The sequence below is a fragment of the Barbus barbus genome, assembly GCF_936440315.1.
Source record: "Barbus barbus genome assembly, chromosome: 3".
In the NCBI taxonomy this organism is placed as follows: domain Eukaryota; kingdom Metazoa; phylum Chordata; class Actinopteri; order Cypriniformes; family Cyprinidae; genus Barbus; species Barbus barbus.
This window is the reverse complement of record NC_136731.1, coordinates 3,611,890-3,639,118: the sequence shown is the minus strand read 5'-3', so window position 1 is coordinate 3,639,118 and position 27,229 is coordinate 3,611,890. Positions and strand designations below refer to the sequence as shown.

Below are 27,229 nucleotides of genomic sequence, written 5' to 3'. Positions count from 1 at the left end.
TACAACACTTGTTTTACGTCTCATGATGGTGTTTTGTTGAATCAACCGTTTAAATGATTCGATTCAGTCGCAATGACTCACTTGTTAACCGTGACTTGCTTGTTTTTATTTCACATTTAAAGTATATTTTAATTTTAATCATTTTAAAATATCACTATTCAATGTTTTTTGTTTAAAATATCAAAACATGCATTTGTAAGTGCAGGTTAGAGCACTCCATGTCCATCTGAGCTGCATTAAATAGTGTGTAAATACATCTAAATAACACTTCATATGCAAGATTAATTTTGTTGATACTGGTTTCATTTGTTTGGTAACAGCGTAAATGTCTTATTATTCTAATTGACTGATTAAATGTAACAATTTGACTCAAAATAATGGCTTTATTAAAGGTAAAATTGCCCATAAAAGGTACAAATTAATTTAAAACTTATATGAAAAGATTAATTTCTATCACTGATGTGAACTGACCACACAGAATATGAAGAATATCAAAAACTGCAGTTATCAGTACAATAACGCACTCTGCAAAATATCGTCTGATTATCGTTATCGAAAAAATCCCCAAAAATATCGAGATATAATTTATTTTCAATATCGCACACCCCTATTGTATGTCATTTTCCTGCACTTCTGACAGGACTTTTATTTTGGTGGGGTGATGTGACGGGGCTCCTGCATCTGTGATTCTGCTGAAGACAGGTTTGTTTTTCTCTTTCAAAGGTTATAAGGCGATCTTCAAACGATGAGAAATAGATGAATTATTGTTTAATGTAAGATTGTAATGCTTCATCTGACATTAATGCTCGTTATTCGAGAGCTGCGTCTCATTTCTCCCTTTATCTGAATCGCTTCATTGTAAACAGTTATAGATAACAATAAAAAAAAAAAGAAATCATTAAGTTCATTTTTTTAATGTCTCTGTTCTTCTGGCTTGAAATGTCACCGTTTCTAATCTTGTGTAATATAACTTGCTGGTTTTTATTGTGTTTGTTATACTTTTTTAAATTATTTTTGCCATGAAAATAGCCTAAGATGCTGAAATGGCATTAAATAAAAATGTACTACTACTACCATGGTAACTTACTCTGTGAACCTAACCATTTGAGATGCACCCAGAAATTTAGTTTGGAATTATTAATTCATTTTTCTCATTTTTATCAGTATCGAACCACATAGAAAAACGGGTGAAGCAGCTGAGATCCACGTGACACACTATTATAAAGATGGCGTTTATTAAAGAGGAGAGTGAAGACTTCAGGATTGAACAAGTATTCAGTCTGAAACAAGAAGATACCGAGGAACAAACAGGTTGGGTTTTATTCTCATTGGATCCTTATTTCTACAGAAATTAATGCTATTTTTTAATAATATCATGTGAGTTTCCTAATTTAAGTGGATTTATTTATAGAGCCTCATGTATACAGACATGTTGAGATCACATGACCAGACAAATACTAATGCTGCCCTCAAGTGCAGCTGAGAAGATCCTACTTCCATTCGTTATGGCATGCATTAAATAAAAATAAATAACTTGGTAATGACCTAAATGATAGTAAAAGGGAAAGGGAAGTGGCCAAGTATGGTGACCCATACTCAGAATTTGTGCTCTGCATTTAACCCATCCAAGTGTACACTCAGTAGTGAACATACACGCATCTGTAGTGTGAAGGACAACCTTTCTGAATCCGCAGTGAAGCCTTCAAACCTTTACTGTTCTTACAAATTAGATAAATAGACATAGCGACACATTTAAAGGATTAGTTCACTTTTAAAAAAAACTTTTGCTGATAATTTACTCACTCCATGTCATCCAAGATGTCCATGTCTTTCTTTCTTCAGTCGAAAAGAAATTAAGGTTTTTGATGAAAACATTTCTCCATATAATGGACTTCAATGGGACCCAAACGGTTCAAGGTCCAAATGACAGTTTCAGTGCAGCTTCAAAGGGCTTTAAACGATACCAGACAATGAATAAGGGTGTTATCTAGCGAATCGATCGGTCATTTCAAAAATAAATAAAAACGTTTAAGTTTTATAAGCACAAATGCTCGCCTTGCTCTGTTCTGTGATGCGCGTTCGTGACGTCACGTAATACGCAATTACGTGGAAAAAGGTCACGGTTGACGTGAAATCCAAAATTTTCTTTTAGGCTTTTTAATATTAAAACGCCAAGGATACGCACACGAAATGGGCATTTTAAACGATAAACTGACACAAAGACATTTGAATATGTGTATATGGTCCTCCTTCCGCACATTTGTAAACACTGACTCTGTACTTCCGCCTAAGTCAACCGTGACCTTTTCAACGTCATTGCAACGTCAATTTTTATTGCAAAAAATTATCCAGTAATCTTGTTACGTTTTATAATATATGAAAATATCCATAAAAACAAAACGGTTTAAAATAGTTGATCTCATTTTTTTTTACACTGGTCCTATAGTATTTCAATTGTTTTAAATAATTCAAATAAAATTAAATATATGCAGTTTTGCTGATAAGGTGAACATAAGCTGAACATCTATTTTTAGTGGAAACCGCTGATATAATAGGCCTATATTTTTTGCAGTTTAAAAACAATTGTCTTGACTCGGCGAATTACTGAATAGTAGCCTTTACCCACCACATCTGATTTTTAGCCCTTTTTTGCGGGTTGGCAGGTGTTAATTCCAAACCCTGCTTGATTGAAAACACCTGTGTGTTATTTACTCCTGGACGTACTACCTTTTAAAAGAAAATAAGATTGAAAACATTTTGGTGGCAGTGGGAAAGTGATCTATAAATCTTGTTATAAAAAATGCAATGTATACTTTTCAAAATGTTTACTTTTTTGTGTGATGCACGTGGAAGATAATATTCAGAAGCTGAAAAAGAGTCAAAAATACCTTTGTTTACGAACTAAATTTGACTAACATACTAGCATGCCTGAATATAAATAGTGAAGCAGTAAATATCAATATACATATAGTCAAATATCAGTATTAAATTCAGTATCTTGAACCGACTCAAGCAATAAGTCGTAGGTCAAAAGCACCAACCTTATAACTGAACAGTTATGTTAGTTAGAATGTTGGTGGTTTTGATATGACTTATTGTTTGATTTCACCTGCTAAATTACTGTAGGTTGTCTACAGTTGTTTTTCATTTAAAGAGATTGAACAATCTGAAGGATTTTTTTGGTGAGATATTACTGTATTATCAACACAAGGAATAGCTGGGTTACATTTTGATCAGTGGTTCTCAACTCCAGTCCTCAGGACCCACAGCTCTGCACATTTTGTTTAAAACAATATCTTTAAATTGGAAAATTAATTATGCATAAGAAAAACCTTAGTGTCATAACAGTGAAATCTAATAATGTTATCAGCCAGGGGAAGAATATACAAGGAGAAAAATTAAGGGTTTTAAATATGGGCATGGACCGGAAGCCAGTGCAAGTTCTGTATGTATTGCAGACGCTTAATGGATTTTTTTCAGGTAAACCAATATAAAGGCTTTACAATAATCAAATGTATGGACAAACCTTTCAGCATCAGATAGTGAAAGAAAAGGCCTAATCCTGGCAATATTCCTGAGGTGAAATTTTTTTTGAAATACTCTTGGTATGTGCATCCAGAGTCAAATTAGGATCAAAAAGAGCACCAAGATTACGGACTTGAAGAGGATGGAAATACTACACTATTATCAAATTGCAAACTAAAATGTATACCATTGGAAGCAGCTGCAGAGGTGCCAATGAGAAGGACCTCTGACTTGGTACTATTTCATTGAAGAAAATTGTGGTACATCCATAATTTAATTTCCTGCAAGCAGTCAGTTAGTGTTTCCGAGATACCTGTAATATTAGTTTTCGTGCTAATATAAATTTGGTTATCATCAGCATAGAAATGAAACCCCAAACCATGCTTTCTAATTATCTGCCCTAGAAGGAGCACGTAAATACTATAAAGTATAGGACCCAAGACAGAACCCTGGGGAACACCATGATAGACCTGTCTGACATTAGATTTGTTGTTACCTAACACAATAAACTGGTAGCGATCAGAGAGATGAGATTTACACCACTCGAGCACTGTACCGGAGACAACAAAGCCAAGTCTCCAGTCTCTCAATCTTTATAAAGTGACACACTGTATCGAAGGCTGCACTCAAATCTAACAGCACCAGAATAGTAAGGGCAGCAGAGACAAGGAGATGGTTCATGACTCGAATCAGGGCAGTCTCAGTACTATGTCCTGATCGAAACCTAAATTGAAAAGGTTCTAAGAGCTTGTTCAAGGACAAGTGAGAAGTGATAAAACACGTAATCATTTACATGTGGTAGCAATTCGTTAGATAAGACCTGACATAAGCCCTATTCGGACGGGACTAGTTTTATAAACTATGTTTGAGTTTCGATTCTTATCAGCTGACGTCTGTGATTTTCATGTACCAATTCGGACGGGACTAACATCTCAGTGTTTATTACAGAGGTGGGAGGGGCTGTTTTGTACATGTGGGCGTTGCAGAGATCACGCGCTCTGAATGCGTGCATTGCGTACAGTTATTCGGAGTAATTACCATTAGTATAAATCACAGTTTTACTACAAATACCATGGTGAAGCTAAATGGCTAGTATAACAATGTTAATATATATAGCCTGTTTAATTTTCATAAAGGTATATGTAAAGCTGTATGAAGGTAAAGGTGTATGCGGTAAGAGTGACTACAGTAATTCACGTTGACCAAAATACACAAGTAGAAATGTTGTGAAAAAAATATCGCCAGCAATCACAGACATTCGCATTCGGACGGGATTAGTTTTCTCAGAGGATCACTGAGTTTGCTGAAAAACAGTAGGTAATTTGCTCTGGAATTATTATAGAGGTCGTGTGAGAAAAACACAGACGTGGCAGATTCGGATGGGATTAAAATCACCAAGTACGTCTGTGAAACACACATTTCTCTCACGACCCCCTGTAAAACTAGTCCCATCCGAATAGGGCTATACTCCTGTGTTGGGCACAATGTAGAGACGAGGTCTCCCCATTGTTGTTGTCCTCTGCCAGCACTACAGCTTCGTCCTAGAATATGCCGGCATGCTTAAGATCATTGGTAAAGGTCTGGTGACGGGTCTTCCACGGTTGGGCCCCATGGCCACCAATGCATTGTTGTTGCATTTGTAGAATATGCCCAGCTAGCCTAAGTTGTTACTGTGTGATGGCAACTTGAAGGCTGTCATTGTTGTTGCATTTGTAGAATATGCCCAGCTAGCTTAAGTTGTTACTGTGTGATGGCAACTTGGGAAGGCTGTTGGAATTTCCCAGTTGCAAGACTTTCATTGGTGATGCGATCAATATACCAGATCTTGAGAATGTGCCGGAGACATCACTGGTGGAATGTGTTTCTATCCTCCGGATAGTGTTCGCCGTTAGCTTCCATGTTTTACATACATAGATTGTGGTTTTGGATAACAATGGACACTTGATCTTAAGAGAGATTGAAGCTGACAAAGACATTAAACTGCTTTTGTATGTTTTTTTTTTTCTAGACCTGATTGAGAAGAGTCAAGAGCTGAAGGATATTGGAGAAAAGAAGATAGAGTCTAACAGTTTTACCTGCCATCACTGTGGAAAGAGTTTCAATCGAAAACGAAACCTTAAGGTCCACATGAGAGTTCACACTGGAGAGAAGCCGTACACCTGCCAACAGTGTGGAAAGAGTTTTGTTCAAAAAGGAAGCCTTGCAGTCCACATGAGAATTCACACCGGAGAAAAGCCTTATACTTGCTCTCAGTGTGGACAGAGTTATACACATAAAAGCAATCTTAATTCCCACATGAGAACTCACAGTGGAGAAAGCTTGTTCACCTGCCAACAGTGTGGAAAGAATTTCATTCAAAAACAAAACCTGGCAGTCCACATGAGGATTCACACTGGAGAGAGACATTTTATCTGTAAACAGTGTGGAAAGAGTTTCACTCAAAAAGGAAACCTTGAAGTACACATGAGAAGTCACACCGGAGAAAAGCCTTATATTTGCTCACAGTGTGGACAGAGTTTTATACAAAAAAGCAACCTTAATTCCCACATGAGAATTCACAGTAGAGAAATCTTGTATACCTGCCAACAGTGTGGAAAGAATTTCAATCAAAAACAAAACCTTAAAGTCCACATGAGGATTCACTCTGGAGAGAGACATTTTATCTGTAAACAGTGTGGAAAGAGTTTCACTCAAAAAGGAAACCTTGAAGTACACATGAGAAGTCACACTGGAGAAAAGCCTTATACTTGCTCTCGGTGTGAAAAGCGTTTTACACATAAAAGCAACCTTAATTCCCACATGAGAACTCACAGTGGAGAAAGCTTGTTCACCTGCCAACAGTGTGGAAAGAGTTTCACTCAAAAAGGAAATCTTGAAGTCCACATGTGGATTCACACTGGAGAGAAACAACAATACCTAAAGTCTGTCTACACTGGATACGACAAAGCAACTGTTGCAAATCATTTGAACTTTATGCCAGTATGTCATAAATAACGAGGGAGCAGTTTACTGTCAACTGTTCAGTGTAGACAGCATCACTGACTATGAGTTCTGTAATATTTTGTCACACTGCACCGCTTGTGTCCGGTGTAGACATGGTGTTACACTTTCACTCAGTGTGGAAAGAGTTTTACGCATAAAAACACTTAATTACCACATGAAAATACATACAGGAGAGAAGCTGTTCACATGCAATTGATGTGGAAAGAGCTTCATAACACAATTAAGCCGTAGATACCGCATGACCATTCACACCGGAGAGAAACATTCCATATGTGGTTAATGTTGAAGGCAGAGAAGTTCACAAGTCTTAAACTTGGAGTCCAAGTCAAGTCAGAAGTCTTAAACTTGGAGTCCAAGTCAAGTCAGAAGTCTTTAACCTGGAGTCCAAGTCAAGTCAGAAGTCTTTAACCTGGAGTCCAAGTCGAGTCTGAAGTCTTTATCACTGGAGTCAGGTCCCGAGTCTGAATCGAGTCTCGAGTCATTTAATGGCCCGCTAAAAAATTCCATTCAGAATCCTCGTGTTTTTAAATATTCCTATTTACGAAGCTGTTTAGACAAACTATAATATATTATATTTTTATTAATGATATATGACGGGGTTTAAATTAAGCCAGGGGTAGGCCTTAGGCAATGTCCACTCGTACACAAGTATTTTTCTAAATGGAGTTTTTCCTTTCGTTAAAAAAAAATAAAATCTGTCAACATGAAAACGCAAACTTATGCTATGAAGCACTGTCAAGAGCTTGCGAAACCAACAAGTGGCGATATAATCTCAACCGTAAAGCCATGTTGGCCAATCAGAAGCATGAAATAGTTTCCAGTAGGCGTAGATAACAGGCTCCGACGTCACAAGCCAAAAACTCCGGTTTTGAAAATCTTCACCCTGGCAGGAGTTTTCAGAAATGTTTGGTTTTAGTGACCTGGTGCTGCGTTTGCATGTGGACAAACAGCCAAACCGCATAGAAAAAGCTGCGGTTTTGAAAATAACCACGTTCATGTGGACAGAATAGTTAATCATGGTTTTAAGAATGGCTTTCTAAAACAGATTAAGTACAGATTACCTGGACTGTGGATTCCTGAACTAAAATAAACTTGATTAATTTAAAACCACCTGTGCAAATCAGAACTATCTGGATTGAGGTTGGAATGAACCAAGAAAAGTTTAGAATTGTACGCAACTGAGAAGCAAACGGCAATGGCATCTGAAAAGAGTGCGATCAAATAACTTGAGAAAATTCTTTTGAAGCAAATAATTTCAAGACATCCTGTTATTGAAGAGAAACTGCACACAGCTGTTGAATCAAAGAAAAGGGATGCCTGGAAATCTATTTGTAATGAATTTAAAGCAAATGAACACACATCTACAAGAACAATACAACAACTTCAGGTAAGAATAATCAGCTTTATTATGTGGCTTTTTTTAAATCACTGTTGTCGTTATAGTAGTTATTTAATACAGGTTTTGTGGAAGTAAATAAAAATAAACCTCAACAAAACTGCTGCTGAAGCTTGAAGAGGGAGCTTTAAGACTGGTGGAGGACCTGCAAATAAAGACTGTGACGAGTTGGATGAGTTACTGACAGGAATAATGGAGAGCCAGCAGCCTTTGGAGAACATACCGGATGATGCCCATCTAGGTAGTTCATATGATGGATCACACGCACCTACATTAAGTATATGAATTATTTTGGCTTTTGTTTCTCTCCTCTCAAACTTTAGTTTGCTTCTGTCATCTGATGTGAAACATTTTCCCATTTATTCTGTATTTATTTGACCAAATATGAACTATTCTTTTTCTCAAGGAGGTCAGAACAGAACTGAAGAGCTGGAAGGCAGTTTACCCTCCACATCCTCAGGCGCAAGGGTGGCTGTGTCTGTCAGTACTGGTCACCAGAAGAAAAGACTCACTGTCCATGAAAGGTTGGCTAATGAATTCCATGAACACAAGTTTAAGTATCTTAAGGAGGAGATGAAGAAGATGAAGATACTACGTAGAACTAATGCAAGTATGGTGTAAACAAAAAATTCTTCTGTCACCAAGCAATATTCCATCATGATCTCTTTCAAACTGAGTATACAGAGATGAGTTGAGGAAAATTCGGGAATCATGAGTTACGCCTTTCCAATGTGCAACAATGTTTGATAACTGTAACCGGGAAGTGCATACACCTTGGACATTTATGGAAAACCAATTCTTTCGGTTACTTTATTCCTCAGCGTCTGGAGTAGAGGGACGCTTAATGGGTATATGGGCTCCATCTATGCAACCTGTGACTCCTGGGAAATTTCCATATTCATAGAATAGCACCTTGAAGTTAGCCTGGGTTGTAGCATCAGGGAAGTTTGGCGAGGCATGAATCGCCAGCCCCTCTTCTCGGGCCGTGGAACCTGCTGCATTACAGAGGATGTTAGGTCATCAAGATCAGTAGTGTGCAAAATCAGGTAATACCTGTTCGTTCTCTCCGCAGGGCTGGAAAATACAGAAATAAAAAGAATCTGAGGAGCATCACAAACTCTCTTTGTCTAACATGTTTTTACATGTAAATATATTTAAAGGAATTCAACTTTGTTATATTTGGTATCATATTCTCTCCATTCCACAAAGGTCCTTGAGTAAGCAGCATCAATCACCGTGAAGGAGAAAGTCAAAAGGCACTTCCTGTAAATAAGTTCCATTACAACACAATTTCTCGATTTTACTCGCCTGTATTTTCTCTTTCAGCTTCTACTTACCTCTCACTGAAATTTGAGAGAATGGAAGCTCTATCATTGTGGAGATGAAGACTGGGCTCTGGCATTTGGACAGCTCTGACAGGAACCTCAGGAATAGTATGGCCATGATGGGAAAAATAAAAAGGGGCAACCGAAAGAAGTATGCACATATGTACACATCCCTCCAGAAGCAGTCCCGCCGGACTTCCTCAAGCCAAGGTGCAAGATGCTACACAAAGCTTGCTCGCCCTCTACAGCCCCAAGATGCAAAGAGATGCCAACTGGAGTGGTCTTATATGACGACCTGGAACAAAACAGGTCTTTTTGGAATCTTCCAATGGGAAATGAATCTTTGGTTCACTACCTTAAACCAGTTGTGGGACATGATTTGCCCCAGACCAAGTCGCCGGGTTGGCTTTTCATGTATTAGAGCCCTGAGGAGGTGACAGCATTCTGTGCAGGAAGGACTTCTAATTATTACCTTCCCCTTCACATTTGCTCTCTTTGTTCATGTTAAATTCGTTGGATATTCGAGGACCATGATGAAGTGGTCTGGGTGGTCCTGCCATTACAGCAGCGTGATGATTTCTGGCATGCTGGCACCTTTATTCGCCAGGATAAATACTCTTTTGGAAGGGGGTTCGGATGATCGGACTAGAAGACAGACGATGTTTCGATGGAGGTGGTGAAAACAGAATTTTAGACATGTTTGTGAATTTATTAAGGGGAGACACTGCAGGCAAAAACACTGTCAAATTAGAAATATTGGGCTCTCCACTTCAGTAGCCCTTACACACACCAAACTTTACATTTTGATTCCTGTCTATATCCTGAAGGTTTTAACTGATCATTTTCTTGATTAACATTTTATTCCCTCCAAAATTGTGAAAATATAGTGTTTTCTGTCCAGTCTAAGCATTTTCTGAATTATGGAGTGACAAAAATGAGACCCAAAATTCTCTGTAAGACCTGTTATCAATGACCAGTGTTTAGATTTTTGTACTAGAAATGTATGCAGATTAGCACATAATAATTACTCATTTGCATATTTAAACCTAACATTTTAGAAAACTTGTAATACAAAAAATGTTTGCAATTATCAATATAATCAATTAGCTGGGTAAGTAAGGTGATAACTATTAATTCTTTTTTTTTTACCCTATTCACCACATTTACATAAGTATTCAGACTAGTGATGTGCAGATGAAGGTTACAGGGCTGACATGAAATCAGGGGACACCAATAAAATGATTTATATTTTATAGAAACCGTGTATACTTATGCCAAAAACAATGAGACTGTATTAGAGCAATGATTTTTATATCTTTGTCTTGCTGAAAAAGAAAAATCATATTGAGGGACAGGCTGAAAACCTTCAGCACAAATGTTATTTAAAATCATATTTAATTGATGTAATATTGATGAAAGAATACATAGTATTGTTATGTTTTTACAGCGTACATTTAGTTGTTATATTAATTCTGTTTGATTATTTCTTAAGGATTTCGTGGAATGACCCTGGAATTCTTCCAGTCAAATCTCATTTAAAGATATCTGGCTGGGTATTTTTATTTATTTATTCATACTTTGTTGATACCTGAAACATGCATGTAGATGCAGCCCCACTTTAAACATTTTATTAACCAATTCTACCTTGGAAACTCTTGCCATTTTGCCCAAGATTGTGAAAGAATTAAATCTGTATGTTTGGGTCATGTAAAATGATTTATACACAAATAATTTCTAAAATACGTGACCCTGGAGCACAAAAGCAGTTTTAAGTCGCTGGGGTATATTTGTAGCAATACCCAAAAATACATTGCATGGGTCAAAATGATACATTTTTCTTTAATGCCAAAAATCATTAGGATATTAAGTAAAGATCATGTCACATGAAGATATTTTATCCATTTCCTACTGTAAATATATCAAAACTTCATTTTTGACTAGTAATATGCATTGCTAAGAATTAATTTGAACAACTTTAAAGGTGATTTTCTCAATATTTAGATTTTTTTGCACCCTCAGATTCCAGATTTTCAAATAGCTGTATCTCGGCCAAATATGATCCTATCATAACAACTTACTTATTCAGCTTTCAGACGATGTATACATCTCAGTTTTGAAAAATTGACACGTTTTGTGGTCCAGGGTCACCTATGAAAAGAAAAATGACACAATGCAAGCAGAGATATCTCATTGTAGTGCTCATGACTGGAATCAGCAGAATATCACCATCACTGATCTCTGTCTATTATACAACACTCACACCTTCTGGCTTATTGCCCTTATAAACCTGCTTTGAAAATCGGTCTACATTACGTCAAGTTAAGCGTTACTTCCATAGTTACCGTCACTATGGTTACTGAAAACACGCCTGGCAGGATCGGAACTGAGCTGTGAGTGTATAACACACACACACAGAGACAGACACACACACACACACACACACACAGCTGTCGTGTCGTGTTATTTTGATCGCGCTGGAGACTGACCGCTCACAGGTGAGAAAACACCGATCTCGAGCCTAAAAATACACGTGTTGTTCTTTCTCTCGACGTATAAATATATCTTCTATAATCTTTCCCGGTGAAAGTTGTGTCGGTATCAGTGAAAATAATGCATGTTACCAGGGTAAGCTAATATTGGGAAGGACTACAATGTGTTGTGTTTCAGAGGAAGACATGAACGAGTCATCATCCAGGTACCTGCTCTTCATCAGATGCTCTTCTCAAACAGAGTAAGTTACGTTTCCTGTCGATCTGTTTATTTATTTGCTGCTTAAAATCTATTGATTTGACATTTTATCTAGTATGTGATCATCTTTTACCTGGCCTGAAACACATTTGTTGGCCCAAACAGATGTTTAGCGTCACCTGAGCTCTGTCAGGGGCTCAGCAGGTGTTATTTAGAGGAGAAGGTGTTTCCTGTGCTGCTGCCTGGACTGGAGGCTCTGCTGGCAGAAGCACCGAAGCACCGCTGCATGGAGGTCAGCTTTATCAGTTCAGTTCAGTCAAAACATCAACGTAGTACACATTCATACTGCTTAAACATTTGAATGCTAATTATAAAGCCCAATTTGAAACAATCAGAGATGTTTCTTGAGCAGTAAATCATAATATTATACTGATTTCTGAAGGATCACGTGACACTGAAGACTGAATAAATGACATTTTACTACAGTATACACATCAGTTGTTTCACAATTTTACTGTATTTTTGAGCACAAAAATGTTGCAGAATCATAATGTTTTCAAACTTTTGAAAGGTATAGACACAAGTACATACTCTATGCCAGGATTGTCCACTGATCAGCAGCATATTTAATCTTTTTCATTGTGTTTGTTTCACATGTTCAACTCAATCTAGAGGAAAAAGACGGCGTTTAATGGCTGTGACTTCCTCACTGAATGGTTATACAAGTGAGTAAGCGAAATGTGACCTTGTGTGTATTGCCAACACTTTATGGCTATTTCGTTGTTCTTTATTTTTTGCTCTTGTCCATTAGTAAAAACCCTCGTTGGACAGAGCGAACACCTACACATTTTCACACAATTCCTTTCGTCCAGAATTGGCTTCTTGAACAGTAAGTAGATTGCCTAATAGACGTACTCCGGCATACTGCTTCAGTTCTGAATGTGATTTATTGGCATGACAGACATTATTACAGTCTAAATGTTCTCTGTCAGTCCCAGGCCGCACATCCCAGCTTCTCTGCTTCTAACAGATGAGCAAGCTGCAGTGTTGATCCAGGCTTTCTGGAGGGGATATAAGGTGAGAAGAGGAGAAAAACTTGCCACTGAAAATGTCAGGGTACCATGCTTTTTTAGTCATAAAGGTTGAGAACCATTGCTCCAGCTGAACAGGGTTGAAGACCTCTGTATTCTGTAGTGTTTTATCTCCACCTGAATCTTCTATCTAGTACTGCTGACAGTAGTCTCTGTTCTTTCTTCAATTGTCATGTCCTCCACAGCAAACAGCGAAAGAGCTTTGGCCTCTTCTGTGAACAAAAAAGTAAAGAAATAAAGAAAATTCATCGATTTAGCTAGCTATCTGTAGCTACACATCCAAACGTTATGTAGGTCCACAACAGGTTAGCTGAATTTGTTTGTTTGCTAAACGTTAATCTTACCTGTCGGAGTCCCGGTCGTAGCACAGCTGTCTTCATGAGTAGTTTTGGATGAGGACTCGTGTGGTGGGCATGGTGAAGGAGGACACTGACTACTCTGACTTGGTTTTCTTGTAGTTGAAGACAGGGCAAGTCTATGCTCTTAAGCTTATTCTGTGTACTGTCAAGTGCTTCATCGGATTTGTCGTGTTGCTGATCTTGGCAGCAATTATCTTGTCACAAATATTGCAATGCACTCTTGTCATCGAGTCTGGTGAAACGCCACATTTTGACTTTTACATCGATGGGGGTTGGGACGTTTACACACGAGTGAGCCACATCTCTGGGCGTAACCAGCGTAAACTAGGGTTTTTCCTTGATGCCTTGCCACAGCCAATCACCAGCACTTAATTTAGGCACATCAAGCATGCTGCATGCTTACTGGCTCATAGACGTTGGCTAGATGAACCCCTAGGGTATCGAAATTTGGATCCGAACAACAAGAATTGTTTTTATGCTCTTAAGGCAAAGGTCTTCAACCTTGTTCCTGGGGACCCACTGTTTTGCTTCAACCCTAATCAAACACACCTGAAGGCGGCCAATCAAGCTCCTCAAGACTGCTTGAAAATTGGAGGCAGGTGTGCTGAAGCAGGTTGGAAATAAACTTTCCAGGAGAGTGGGTCCCCAGGAGCAGGGTTGAAGACCTCTGCTCTAAGGTATTGAGGCAATTGGGTGGGTGCCTAAATAGTTTCAAACTCGATACCCAACCCTAGCTTAGGGGCATCATATCCTTTGCTATAAAGTAATGTGCTGCTCTTGTTATATTCTGCGTTATTTGGAACGCTTTTCATATGGAGTAATGGCTATGAAGGGTGACACCCCGCTAGGTACAGCCCCGCTATGAGTGCTACTGTTTGACGGAGAAACATCGACCACATTTTCATGCTTTCACTATGTTAATTTTGTAGGTGATGAAAAAGTCAGTAGAGATAGTATTACTGTGTGCTTGAAATACATGTACAATCATAGCTTCAAGTTCACTGTATTAGTGGCCTAATGTAGGGAATGGTGAATGATCGTGTAGGGGGCGATTTTGGATTCAGCCTTTGTATGTCTCTCCCATCTAACACACCTGATTCAACTCATTAGTAGAGACTGTAAGACCTTAATTGGGTGTGTCTGAAAAGGGAGACATACAAAATGTGCAGTGGTGGGGGGTCCTCCAGGGCAGGTTTGAAATCCCCTGAGATAGATTACACTAGCTAGATTCACTGTTTAGATGTGCTCAAAACATCATCTACTGGTCGTGTAAATGCAACAAGAACACCAAAAACTAAAACAGACTCATATGGAGGCATGAATAAGACTCCTCTCGTCTTTGAAGGATCTCGTGTACCTTAAAGCATCTGTTTTTCCTTAGAGTAGTAATAAAGTAGTAGAGTAGTGAATGCTAAATTATGTCAACATATTGTGTTTTCAGGTGCGTGTGCGTCCAGATGTCCAAGAGTTAAGGCAGTGGCAGAGAGAACTGCGGGAAGAAAATTGTGACATCAACAAAACAGTTCAGGACTTCTGGGCACGTCAGGAGAACAGAGGTCAAAAAACAAGCTAAATGCTCTCTGAAAATCCTTCCACAACAAAATTACTGAAAATAATGTGACTCGGTTGTATTTGCTTAGAATATTAAATATTTGAACTTGACTAATTTATTTATTTGAACTGTTTAATTGGAATATCTTCATGAAAGTAAAGTGAAAGTCTGTTACAAGTGTAAATCTGGTTCCTTGAGAAGGGGAATGAGACGCTGCATCTGACGAGATGTTATGCGGAACTCTATCAGAGTGTCTGAAGCATGTGTTTAAACTAGGGCTGTCAGTCGATTCAAATTTTGAATGTAATTATTAACATGATTAATCTAATTAATTGCAAAATAATTTTGACTGTGAAGATACCTACAAAAGATTATTTAAAGCAATTTTTGGGTTAAATGAGAAAGTATCAAGTAGACGTTACAAAATGTAGCTTTAGAAAATAGTTTTTTATTTGATTCTACACAAAAAAAAAAAAAATTACATAACCATTTAAGCTACAACGGCCTAACATAAACTATGGAATATAAAAGAAGGTAATTTGAGAAGCATCTCAGTATTTTTTGTTCATACAGTGAAAGCCATTGGTAACCAAAACAGCTTTGTTACCAGTCTTCAAAATACCTTATTTTATGTTCCACAAAAGAAAGGTTTGAAACGACATGAGGGTGAGTAAATGATGAGAGAATTTAATTTTTTGGGGTGAACTAGGCCTATCGGGCAGGGCGTCGTTTGGTCATTTGATGTTTTTATTTAATATTGAAAGTAGAAAAATGAAGAAAAATATAGTCGTATGGTAAAATGTATATTTTTATTTGTGTACATTCAAAATGACTACAAGATGTTATGCCTTTGAAAAATAAAAAAACATGTGCTCCTTTAGCATGTCTCGGTTTCCTTGAACATTGTATGCCAAAAACATGAACCAATACACAGCGAATACTTGGCGCGCCTATATTTAAAAGTCTATATTTAGGTTATTCGATGTTAAATTAATTATTTAAGTCACTTTAGAATTAATCACAGTATGTATCATGCTAAAAAAGTGACTTAATTATTACTCAATATAAAAAATAAAAAAAATCAAATGACATAAAATACACTGACCTCTATCCCTTTAATGTTTTTATTTTTATTATTATAATTTATTTATTTATCTATCAAATTCTACTCTAAATAAGAAACTGCCAGGAGGTGGCGGTAAATGTCTTAATATGAGGCCAGTGTGTTAACCGCATTAAAATATTTTAATCACATTATTTGTTTCATAACTAATTAATTGTTAACATGTTAAACTGACAGCCCTACTTTAAATGTGACAATATTATTAGCAGACAACAATCCGTGATGTTACTACCTGTGCAACCATCAGTATAAAAGGTACCTGTAGTACATCTTCAACTCCAAATCCAATTTTTGCTCATATCCGATTGGAATCCGATCTAAAAGATTGTCTATCCACACTGTATTGCAGCTGTTCAATTCCGATTTCTGTGTCCATGGTGCTCTTTCATTGTACCCAGTAAACTGCATTGGTATCTATGGCAATGACATTGCGTTGGAATGCCTACACTAAAAACAGCAATACAGTTTGCAATACAGATGTTGTCTTATAACACGGCGACATGTTGCCTTTGCCATAACAATAACAGATAATACAACCCGAATTCCGGAAATGTTGGGACGTTTTTTAAAATTTGAATAAAATGAAAACTAAAAGACTTTCAAATCACATGAGCCAATATTTTATTCACAATAGAACATACATAACATAAATGTTTAAACTGAGAAATTTGATGCCTGCTACAGGTCTCAAAATAGTTGGGACGGGGGAATTTTTACCATGGTGTAGCATCTCCTCTTCTTTTCAAAACAGTTTGAAGACATCTGGGCATCGAGGTTATGAGTTTCTGGAGTTTTGGTGTTGGAATTTGGTCCCATTCTTGCCTGATATAGGTTTCCAGCTGCTGAAGAGGTCGTGGTCATCTTTGATGTATTTTTCATTTAATGATGTGCCAAATGTTTTCTATAGGTAAAAGATCTGGACTGCAGGCAGGCCAATTCAGCACTCTTCTACTATGAAGCCATGCTTTTATAATAGCTGCAGTATGTGGTTTTGCATTGTCCTGCTGAAATACACATCGTCTGGAGGGGAGCATTTGTTGCTCTAAAACCTTTATATACCTTTCAGCATTCATAGTGCCTTTCAAAACATGCAAGCTGCCCATACCGTATGCACTTATGCACCCCCATACCATCAGAGATGCTGGCTTTTGAACTGAATGCTGATAACACGCAGGAAGGTCTCCCTCCTCTTTAGCCCGGAGGACACGCCGTCCGTGATTTTCAACAAGAATGTCAAATTTGGACTCGTCTGCCCATAGAACACTCTTTCAGTTTAAAACAGTCCATTTTAAATGAGCCTTGGCCCACAGGACAATGCTTTTGGACCATGTTCACATACGGCTTCCTTTTTGCATGATAGAGCTTTAGTTGACATCTGCAGATTGTGTTTACCGACAGTGGTTTCTGGAAGTATTCCTGGGCCCATTTAGTAATGTCAATGACAGAATCATGCTGATGAGTGATGCAGAGTCGTCTGAGGGCCCGAAGACCACGGGCATCCAACAAAGGTCTTCGGCCTTGTCCCTTAGGCACAGAGATTTCTCGAGTTTCTCTGAATCTTTTTATGATGTTATGCACTGTAGATGATGAGAATTGCAAAGCCTTTGCAATTTGACGTTGAGGAACATTGTTTTTAAAGTATTCCACAATCTTTTTACGCATTCTTTCACAGATTGGAGAGCCTCTGCCCATCTTTACTTCTGAGAGACTCTGCCTCTCTAAGACAGCCCTTTTATGTTACAGACCTGATGCCAATTAACTTAATTAGTTGCTAGATGTTCTCCCAGCTGAATCTTTTCAAAATGTCTTGCTTTTTCAGCCCTTTGTTGCCTCTTTGTAGTCATCTCATTTATTTTCTTCAAGATTGGTCATAACTTTTTAAATTCACTTATGAAAAGGCAGATTGGTCTTATTTGTATTGGAAAAGTAAGACTGATTACCCCTTGCCAACTGTTAGTTGGTCAAACTAGTTCTTAAGACACAGTCTTAACATTGTGGCTAAGTTTATGCAACTGGCCCCAGGGTTACACTTGTAACTTTCACTTTCGACATTCACTTTCGAATGGGAACTCACACTGCTTCTGACAAGACACTATGGGGAACAAATTTCCATTATGCTATGCTAAAGGGAATGATTGCCAGATCGGCTGTAACAAACACTCAAATAAGGACTCAGCAGACTTAAAAAATGAGGACTCAACTCCGAGTGTTACAAGCTTTTGTTTACGGTAGCAAGTCAAGTCAAGCTTTATTGTCATTCTGCTACATGTGTGGACATATAGTGGAACAAAATGTCATGTCTCGCAGGACCACAGTGCTACATACTAGTTAAACGTGAGCATCCAACAATAGAAGTATAAGAAAAAACAATTATAGAACTACACAACAGTTAGCCATCTGACTATACAGATACTATAAATAGTTGACTATACATACACAAACTGAGACTGTACAAAAACTTTACATAAATGAAATTGTGCAAAAGATATTTTGTACATGAAATTGTGCAAAAGAGATATTTTGGGGGAAGCAGCGCATAGTGCAAGATGATTTGTAGTGCAATGCACAAGTAAATATATATGATCAAATTGAGTCTGTGTGAGGGAGTGTTTATTTAAAGTGTCTAGTGTAAATTCAGAGACAAGAGTGGTTTGTATAGCCCACTCACCTGTGGGTAGCACACTCAGAATTGCACTTAAAAAGATTGAGTTTTCATGAATTGGGGGGTAGGAGGTGATGCGTTCATGGTTTCAGGAGGTAGGTTTGTGGATGAGGTTTCAGAGGGGGACAGGGAGATTGGAGTTGAGGGCTCTCACAGCCTGGGGAAAAAGCTGTTGAGCAATCTGACAGAGCGAGCTTTCATATTCTGTTAACTTCTAACTTATGGCAAGAGCCGAAATAGATGCGTGGAAGGGATGGGTAGGGTTCTTCACAATGCTGGTTGCCTTGCTGGAGCATCGTGCAAGGAAAATATCCAGGGGAGAGGGGCACCAATGATCTTTGCAGCTGTGTTCACTGTCTGTTGCAGGGTTTTGTGGTCAGCAGCACTGCAATTTCCATACCAGACAGTGATGCAGCTGGTCAGCACACTTTCAATGGTGCCCCTGTAGAAAGTGGTGAGGATGGGTGGAGGGAGACTTGCTCTTTTCAGGTGGAGGCACTGTTGGGCCTTCTTGTTCAGTGACGTAATGTTGGTGGTCCAGGTGAGATCCTCTGTAATGTGCACTCCTTGGAATTTAGTTCTGCTGACTCTCTCCACGGCCGAGCCGTCGGTGGTCAGTGGGGGGTGGCAAACGTAGTTTCTCCTGAAGTCCATCACAACCTCCTTTGTCTTACTCACATTAAGGGACATGTTTGACACCGCACCATTCAGCCAGCTGTGCCACTTCCTCTCTGTAGTGTTTCATCGTTGTTTCTGATGAGGCCTACCACAGTTGTGTGATCAGCAAACTTGATGATATGGTTGGAGCTGAACTTGGCAGTGCAGTCGTGAGTCAGCAGGATGAAGAGCAGCGGGCTGAGCACACAGCCCTGTGGGGCAGCTGTGCTCAGTGTGGTGTAGTGAATTTGCTTTTGCCAACCTAGGGAGCCGAAATAGTTTAGTGATGGGTACTCACGCCACCAATGATGTTATGATATTTGGATCACGTGTCACTTAAGGTGTGGTTATGCGTACAATCACATGATTGGTGGGATCTCTAACTTGTAGAACCTCTTTCTGTATCATTAACGAAAGATAGACAAGAGTAATCAACAACTACTAAATGAAATAGGAATAAAGTGCATAAGATGCATAAAATGCAAGTGATTATGTTGAGTGTTGCTATGTCAGAGCTACGTTATCTGGAAAGATAAACTGTTGCTACTCTGAAACAAGTAAGGTGAAGAACCTTATTATGCATCAAACAAATACGTGAAAGATTATTTGTTATCAACTGCAAACAGCTATATAACATCTAATGTAAATTAGAAAAATCATATACTGATAATACACAACAATGCCAAGGTCTCTGGTAGAGATTTGGATAAGTGATAGTTACGTTCTCTGTGGTTCAGCGAGACATTCAACAGTCTTGAACATAAAGCACTGTTGGATGCTGATCTCCTGGAGCACCAAGAGGTCCTAAAATCTGGAACACGCAGATGTGGCCCTGGAGTAGGTGCAGAAGGTTCTTGCCTGGAACACGCAAGCAAAAATACCTTGAAGTGAAGGTTTGCTCGCCGGAGGTTAACCTTGTTGCAAATGTCTGTTTCTTCTGCCTCTCTGAGCTAGAGACTCAGAACTTGGTCAATCCACTTTGTCTCTCTAGGATGGAGACTCAGGAAGTGCTGCATCTGTTGTTGTCTTGCTAGACAAAGACTCTAAACATAGAATATCTCTCTTCTCACAAGCTGGAGGCTCAGAACGTGGTCGTATCTGTTGCTGCCTCACAAGTAGTGGGCTGCAGGCTCTGAACGGGGTATCTGTTACAGTCTCTCTGGGCGAAAGACTCAGAATGGGTTGTTTCTGTTGCTGTCCCTTCCCTTGCAGGACTGAGACTCAGAATGGGTATCTGTTGCAATCTCTCTGGATGAAAGACACAGAATGGAGGTTGATCCGCTTTTGTCTCACCCTCTCAGGGCTCAGACTCAGAACTTGATCTGTTAGTGTCCCTTCCTTCGCAGAACTCCGACTCAGAACGAATGTATCAGATGCTGTGTCCCTTGTAGTGGGCTGCAGGATCCGAACGGTTGTGTCTGTTGCTGCCTTTCCTGTAAAAGGACTCAGACTCAGAACAAGGAGTGTCTTGAGAAGGTACCTTTATCCCTTTCCGAAAAAGGAGGATATTGCAATCTGATGCTTCTTTCATTTCCGTGCTGTGATTGGTTGCTTCCATCAGAATGGGGAGACACGGTGTGGCCCAACCTTCTTTTCTCCTGTGGAACTTATTTGCATAGTCCAAACACACATTTAGAAAACTGTCACTAAAGTTTTACCAATGCATCATTCATTTACCAGACCACAACCAGAATACCTTTGGCAATGTTACGAACACATTGTCCTAACATGATGGAAAAAGATTGAACTGTCACGAATGCATTCATTTGTCCATTAACAGCTGAGTTTGTGTAAGACTACACATCGTGTAGTCTTACACATTTGTGTACGGGGTGTAAAATGTTTTGAGCTAGTCCACTTTCGTCCACTTCCATGGGTAGTCAAAAACACATTCTATTGGATTGCTCTCACAGTATGGATGCGGTTGAATGCGTTCAAACAGCCACAAAAATCTCTTCTCTGCTCTCTGACCTAATTTTAAAACAATTAGGATGTGTTATTGAAGCATGATAGCCTGACAGGATTTAAACTTAAGCCTACAATGACAAGAAGCAACAGTTAAATCAAACTGACTGTGAAAGTCATTTCAACTTAATTAGGCCCTATATTATTATTACCTGTAACATGTCTGTGCCGTACCCAAATTAAGAAGTAACGATAATTGCTACAAACATAGCAAAGAGACAAGAAAGCAGTAGTGAATGTGCCTGGAAGAGTTATAAAAGAAAGGAGGACTGGATTAAAACTAGGGGTGCCTAGTCAACTAGTAATCATGCATTTAAGCCATTAGTTGATTAATTGCACATTTACATTAGATCACTTTTCAGCATCTGGCGAAGCTGATATATTGAAGGTTATTTTCTCAAATCTCATTTTTGATTGTACAGCTGTACTGAATTATGACCTACTGTGGTTTTGTTTGTTTTTCCAGTTTGGTCGGAGCTGGTTGAACTTGGTGACAGTGCTGACCAGCATGTGGAGGCTGGTGTGTCCATTGAGGTGGTGCCTCCTACACCTCAGAGCAGAGCCCTGAATACACCAGCTTCTCAGAGCACCTCAGAGAGAAAAGAGCTGCTCACGCCAAGCCTCTCTTCCCAGCGCACCACCACTCTACATCATGTCAACAATGTCATTTCTGAATGAAGAATTCACTGCTGTGGCTCTATTTCAGTGTCTCTCAAACCGGTCCTAGGGACCCCCAAAACAGCACATTCTGTATGTCTCCCTGATTGGTTATTCAGGTCTTGTGTTCTCTGCTAATGAGTTGAATTAGGTGTGTTCGACGGGGGAGACATACAACATGTGCAGTGCTGGGGGGTCTATAGGACAGGTTTGTGAAGCACTGCTCTTTTTGTTATTAAATGAATAGTTAACCCAAAAATTTCATTTGCTGATCATTTACTTGCCCTCAGGCCATTCAAGATGTAGATACGGTTGTTTTTTTCTCTCCGTTGGAGCAGATTTAGAGAAATTTTGCAGTACATGGACCCTGTGAAGTGAAAGGGTGATTAATAATTGAATATGCTGTTTTTTTGTTAATTTATTCTTTAATATTTGGTTACATGTTATTTTTAGGTGTCCTTGTTACAGTGTAATTATACATTTAAGTACTGAGTAATATTAATAACTACATGTGCTTATTATATGCTTAGGGGTAGGATTAAGGTTTGAGTTACTTGCATGTAATTATGGATCATTTATTATTATAATAGTAAGTACATGTAACAGACACTGTTTGACAACTATTTGATTTATCCTTTGAAAAAAAAAAAAAAAGGTAATTTATTTGGTATGGCTGAAAAATGCAACTTTTCTCTTTTTACAAAAATAACAGTTGCATTTTTCCATTCATTTGAATACAAAAAGGGCAAACACGGTCACTGGTTGTTGAATCGTTTTATTCCATATATACTGTTTCTGGGGAAATCGTTCTAAACATAGACATGCTGCATCACTGCACAGCTCCAGATGATAAAGTCTTAGGGCAAAACAACCAAGAGGTGAAAGATGTGAAGAACACAGAAACAAGGGAAATTCAGTAGTATGGAAGATTTCAGGAAACAGACATTATGTGCATTTCTCACTACTGTTTGTCTAACGTTATGAACATAGGAAACCCACCGAACTTCATCTCGTTATATCACACTGACGTTGCCTTTTTCATTCTTTTCAGTCGTGTGACAATACAGTACACAGGTTATTTTCTGACTGTCATGTTAACCCTGACAAACGCGTCATGTGCGCATATTATATACACACACACATATACAGCAAACAACATAAACAACAAACAATATATTAATACAAAGGCTCTAATACACAACAGGACCCTTTCGCTTCACACAGTACCTTCAGTAAGTCTTTTAATGCCTGTGTAGCACCTCAGAAACAAGCCTTATATGTCATCAATACATTACAAGTGAGCTTCTCGTTGTACTCTAGGTTAATAGTTACCTTCAAATACTGTCTGTGCCATAAGAGCATACATGTTAGTGTTCAGGTAGGTAACTTTTAACAGTGTAAATCAGTTATTTTCTCCATACTGCTCCACCAGGACAGTAGATATTAAGAAGTTCATGCTAATGTGTGCTGTAGCACCCCTTGGGACAGTTCTGAGAATGCAACATGTAAAGTACTTGCACAGTTTGATACGTCAACTGCAACAACGCAATATAGTTACATAGAGTATCTTTGAGCAAGGTAGACATCTAATGCTATGACCTTCAGAACCTGGGGCCGAGATGACGCGACAGCTATTTGATTGGAACCTGCTGTTTATGAAAAAACAGTCCAACTGTGCCAGTTTGTAGCATTTTCCACCTGTATTTAGGTACCAACCACTTCAACTAGTGACTAGTAGATCACTTTAAAGGGGTCACGACACTGAACTTAATTTAGATTTTTTTGAAAAGTCCATTATACTATAAAACCTTCAAAGTTTCAGAACTCAAAACACAAGTTGAAACAAAGTTTGAGCGTGTTGGCACAGGATCACCTCACCTTCATGGACCACCCAGTGGCAATTTTGAGTGTGAATTGGACACACCAGTAAGTGGGGAGATGTTAGTGCCAGAATAACAGCATGAGAACTTGATTTTTCTGGTGTCTCTGTATTATCTCAGCGAGAATGTATTGCATTTTCCTCATGCACGGTAAGATGATTTTAGTGTTTTCTGATATGGTGGAAGAGATGTTAGCCAAGGATATGGCCATCCATACTGAAGCAGCATCAAAATGAGCAATCCATGTAAATGGACAGAGACAAATATACTGAAGTATGTCATGACCTCTTTAACAATCGATATCCACAGTTCTCCTCCTAACCCCTTATTGCTTTGAAGCTCACGTATTAAAGTGCTAACTGTCTTGTTTATAACTGTCCCTTTGTTCTTTGGGTTAAATACACACGTTTAGGATATTGGCCGAAGGCAGAAAATGGTTTATATAACTATTAGCCAGTCCTAATCACCCTGTGGTTGGTTATTGAGGGTTTAGGCTTGATTAACCTAAAACTGTTAGCTTTAAAGAACCCCAACACCAAATCTATACTTGTCTATAGTGAACAGTAAAAGGAAACTCAGGTGTGCGAATGAGAACCACACATGGGGTTCTGGGATACGGTTCAGATAGACTCCAGCAATCCATCATAACTTATGGAAGATAAATGCTATTGATGATGTGTAATTTACATCTTTGCATTCTCAGAGTATAACTGTTATTAATGTACCTTGTATAACCAGGGTGGAATCAAACTCTGGATTGGACTAAGAAATCAACCAAATGTTCACACTTGGGTTTTGTGAAAACAGCCTAATACTGAACTGTAATATATATCTGTTTGTGTGATGTGGTTTAGGACTCTGCATGCATTACTATAAAGCAAATCAGTTATTCTCTACAACTCCCTGTCCTTTTCGAAAGGTTACAGCACAGTATAAGGAGCAAACATCGATAACAAAAACACTTTCAGAACAGCACATCGTCACTCTCAAACAGAGCCTCTTACCACAGTTCTCTGATCTCTGATCATCACTCTTTTCAGTGCCTAAAGGGACAGTTCACCCAAAAATGAAAATTCTGTAATCTACTCACCCTCACAGCAAAATATAGTTCATCTCTTTTTGTACATAACATTAAAAATCTATGTGAATTTCAATGCATACAACTCTATTTAAAGGGTCATTGGATGCCCATTTTCAACAAGTTGATATGATTCGTTAGGATCTTAATGAAAAGTCTATAACATACTTTGGTTAAAATTGTTCAAAGGTAGTGTAAACCCACACCCTTTTTACCCTGTCAAAAACAGCTGTTTTCTTGCATGCTGCTTTAAATGCAAATGAGCTCTAATCACCCTGCCCTTCTCTTCCGGTAAACTTTAGCCGCATTCATCGTGAAACTTGCTAACTAACAATTTGCAAAGATTCAATCAACCTGAGCGGCCTTCGTCTGTGTGACATCACACAAGAAGCTGAGAACGGCTTGATTTGAGAAAGGGATTTTAGTAGATTAAAAAACGCTGGGTGGATCTTTACCATTATAGGGTGGTTGTGTACACACATTTCAGTTCAAACTACTTGTAAAAGTACGTCGCATCCAATGACCCCTTTAAATCAACTTTCTGGATTACTGTTATTTCCTTTTTGAAGCGTAAAATCTCTGGACCCCATTGACTAGACTATAATATGTAGCCTACTTGGGCTCTAATGTTAGTTAGGTGAAAAACTGTTAACACACACAGACACACACACAAATGTATTAAAGTTAGCAAAACAAAATAAACCTATTAACAGTGATATAGTTATCAAGCACTGTAACTTATGTAGGTAACATATTTATTCCCACATTAGGAGTTATCACTTCCAAAACTTACAGTGTGTATATGGCCATTTAGACTTTAAATCACACTTCAGACTAGCAAACCTAACCCTTGTCCTCGCCTCTTTGCTTTGTCCTCAGTTATTTCCACTGGGATCTGTCCAGCAGTACTAGGTATCTGAAGGTTAACTGCTAAACAGAGCAGAGCTCAAAACTGATTAAATGTTTCACAGCTCCAGTGGCGAAATGCAAGAACATTTTGATGTATAAAAACACAGCCCATTTGCAACAAGGTGTTGTATAGAACTGAGTGAGATTTGAGCTGAAAAGTCCATAGAAGAACGCTAAAGATTTGCAAGGGGAATGGCGCACACGCCGGTCATTCATACACAGACAACTCACAAAATAAAAAACTTTGACCAGAGAAATACAAGTACTGTATCCGGTTATCACAGAATGATCAAATGTCCAAGTTTTACTGCACAATCACAACTGCAGTACAGACAGATCTGGAACTTGTGTAACATACAGAGCCCAGTTTGACTTCAGAGTGAAGCTGAAGTGAAAATACTGTTGGAATGAAAAGCTGATTTAATGGAGAAATGTTTGAAACTGCATCAATACTTTACCAGTACACTAACTCAAAATCACTATAGCTATTGATGGTGCAAACGTTTTAACACCCTTCTATCATGCTTGTCAAATTGCTCTCACACACACACCATCATCCGAGTTAGTCTCATTGACGCACTGGCGGCTTTTAACGTTGTTCCTAATTGTAAGTCCGCATTCACTTTTTTTCTTTTATAGTGCAGCAGCTTACACCAATTTTCCATTCACCCTTCTCCCAGACTCCTTTACCAAAGCTGTCTTCCTGTGTATGTGGGAGGTGCGGATGGAACCTGTGACAATAAGAAACAAAATTATCCAATTAGAAGCAGGCAGGTTGACAGAAAAGACATTTACACAAGATCATTTTCTTAAGTGGGAAAAACTTCAGCTGATTTACAGCAGAAGTGGAAGTTCTGAAGTTGGTGCAGATGGTCCCGACAATCTAGAACATGCAGCTGGAGGAACCTTGAAGAGAAGGCTTGCCTGCATGTGTGATGAAAGCTTGTTGTCATTTTTTGTGGTTTCCAAATTCGACGTTTCAGAATTTAAAGATGCGATTTCATGTTTTCCTTTCTCTTTGGAGTGTTTCAAGCTGTTTGTGCATAGATAAGATCCCTGAAGTTGCAAAGACTAAAGTCTCAAACCCAAAGAGATATTCTTTATCAAAGTTAAGACTATGCCACGCCCTCCTAAAACGGCTCATTTAAACACGCCCCCACATGTCTACATCACAGTGTGGAAAGATTTGCATAACACCACCAAAATGTATACACAAAGAAAGAAGGCGGAACGATTATTCACGCTGTAGTATTGTTGCTGCCGCCGGCACCATGTTGTGGAGACGCTGTGTTTCGTTGGGAAAGTGAAAGTACTTCGTTTGGACCAAAAGAGGACACAACTAGAAATCAGTGGTTAATT

General features: G+C 38.6%; 3 protein-coding genes across 7 annotated transcripts in view; 2 read left to right on the top strand and 1 right to left on the bottom strand.

The window, feature by feature from the left end:
• Window positions 1-652: 652 nt before the first annotated feature.
• LOC306854753 (uncharacterized protein) lies at window positions 653-7,208 on the top strand. The gene is made up of 3 exons (XM_079392992.1): window positions 653-702; window positions 1,165-1,311; window positions 5,534-7,208. Exons 2-3 carry the CDS (start codon window positions 1,227-1,229, stop codon window positions 6,517-6,519), a joined length of 1,071 nt encoding a protein of 356 aa, XP_079249118.1. The 5' UTR covers window positions 653-702; window positions 1,165-1,226; the 3' UTR covers window positions 6,520-7,208.
• Window positions 7,209-11,441: 4,233 nt separating this feature from the next.
• Window positions 11,442-22,760, top strand: iqck (IQ motif containing K). 5 transcript variants are annotated; one of them, XM_079393109.1, is made up of 8 exons: window positions 11,442-11,744; window positions 11,917-11,980; window positions 12,103-12,229; window positions 12,610-12,662; window positions 12,749-12,826; window positions 12,930-13,014; window positions 14,829-14,943; window positions 21,813-22,760. In XM_079393109.1, exons 2-8 carry the CDS (start codon window positions 11,925-11,927, stop codon window positions 22,022-22,024), a joined length of 726 nt encoding a protein of 241 aa, XP_079249235.1. In that variant the 5' UTR covers window positions 11,442-11,744; window positions 11,917-11,924; the 3' UTR covers window positions 22,025-22,760. The 5 variants fall into 5 exon arrangements, with proteins under 5 accessions (XP_079249235.1, XP_079249236.1, XP_079249234.1 ...); XM_079393110.1 differs by having other exon boundaries at window positions 11,593-11,639; window positions 21,813-22,257; XM_079393108.1 differs by having other exon boundaries at window positions 11,657-11,744; window positions 12,103-12,247; window positions 21,813-22,759.
• LOC306854657 (G-protein coupled receptor family C group 5 member B-like) overlaps window positions 22,761-27,229 on the bottom strand; it is a 21,418-nt gene continuing 16,949 nt past the window's right edge. The window contains exon 5 of the mRNA XM_079392841.1: window positions 22,761-26,601. Coding sequence (XP_079248967.1) covers window positions 26,557-26,601 — 45 coding nt within the window. The 3' untranslated portion in view covers window positions 22,761-26,556. The remainder of the gene's footprint in view (window positions 26,602-27,229) is intronic.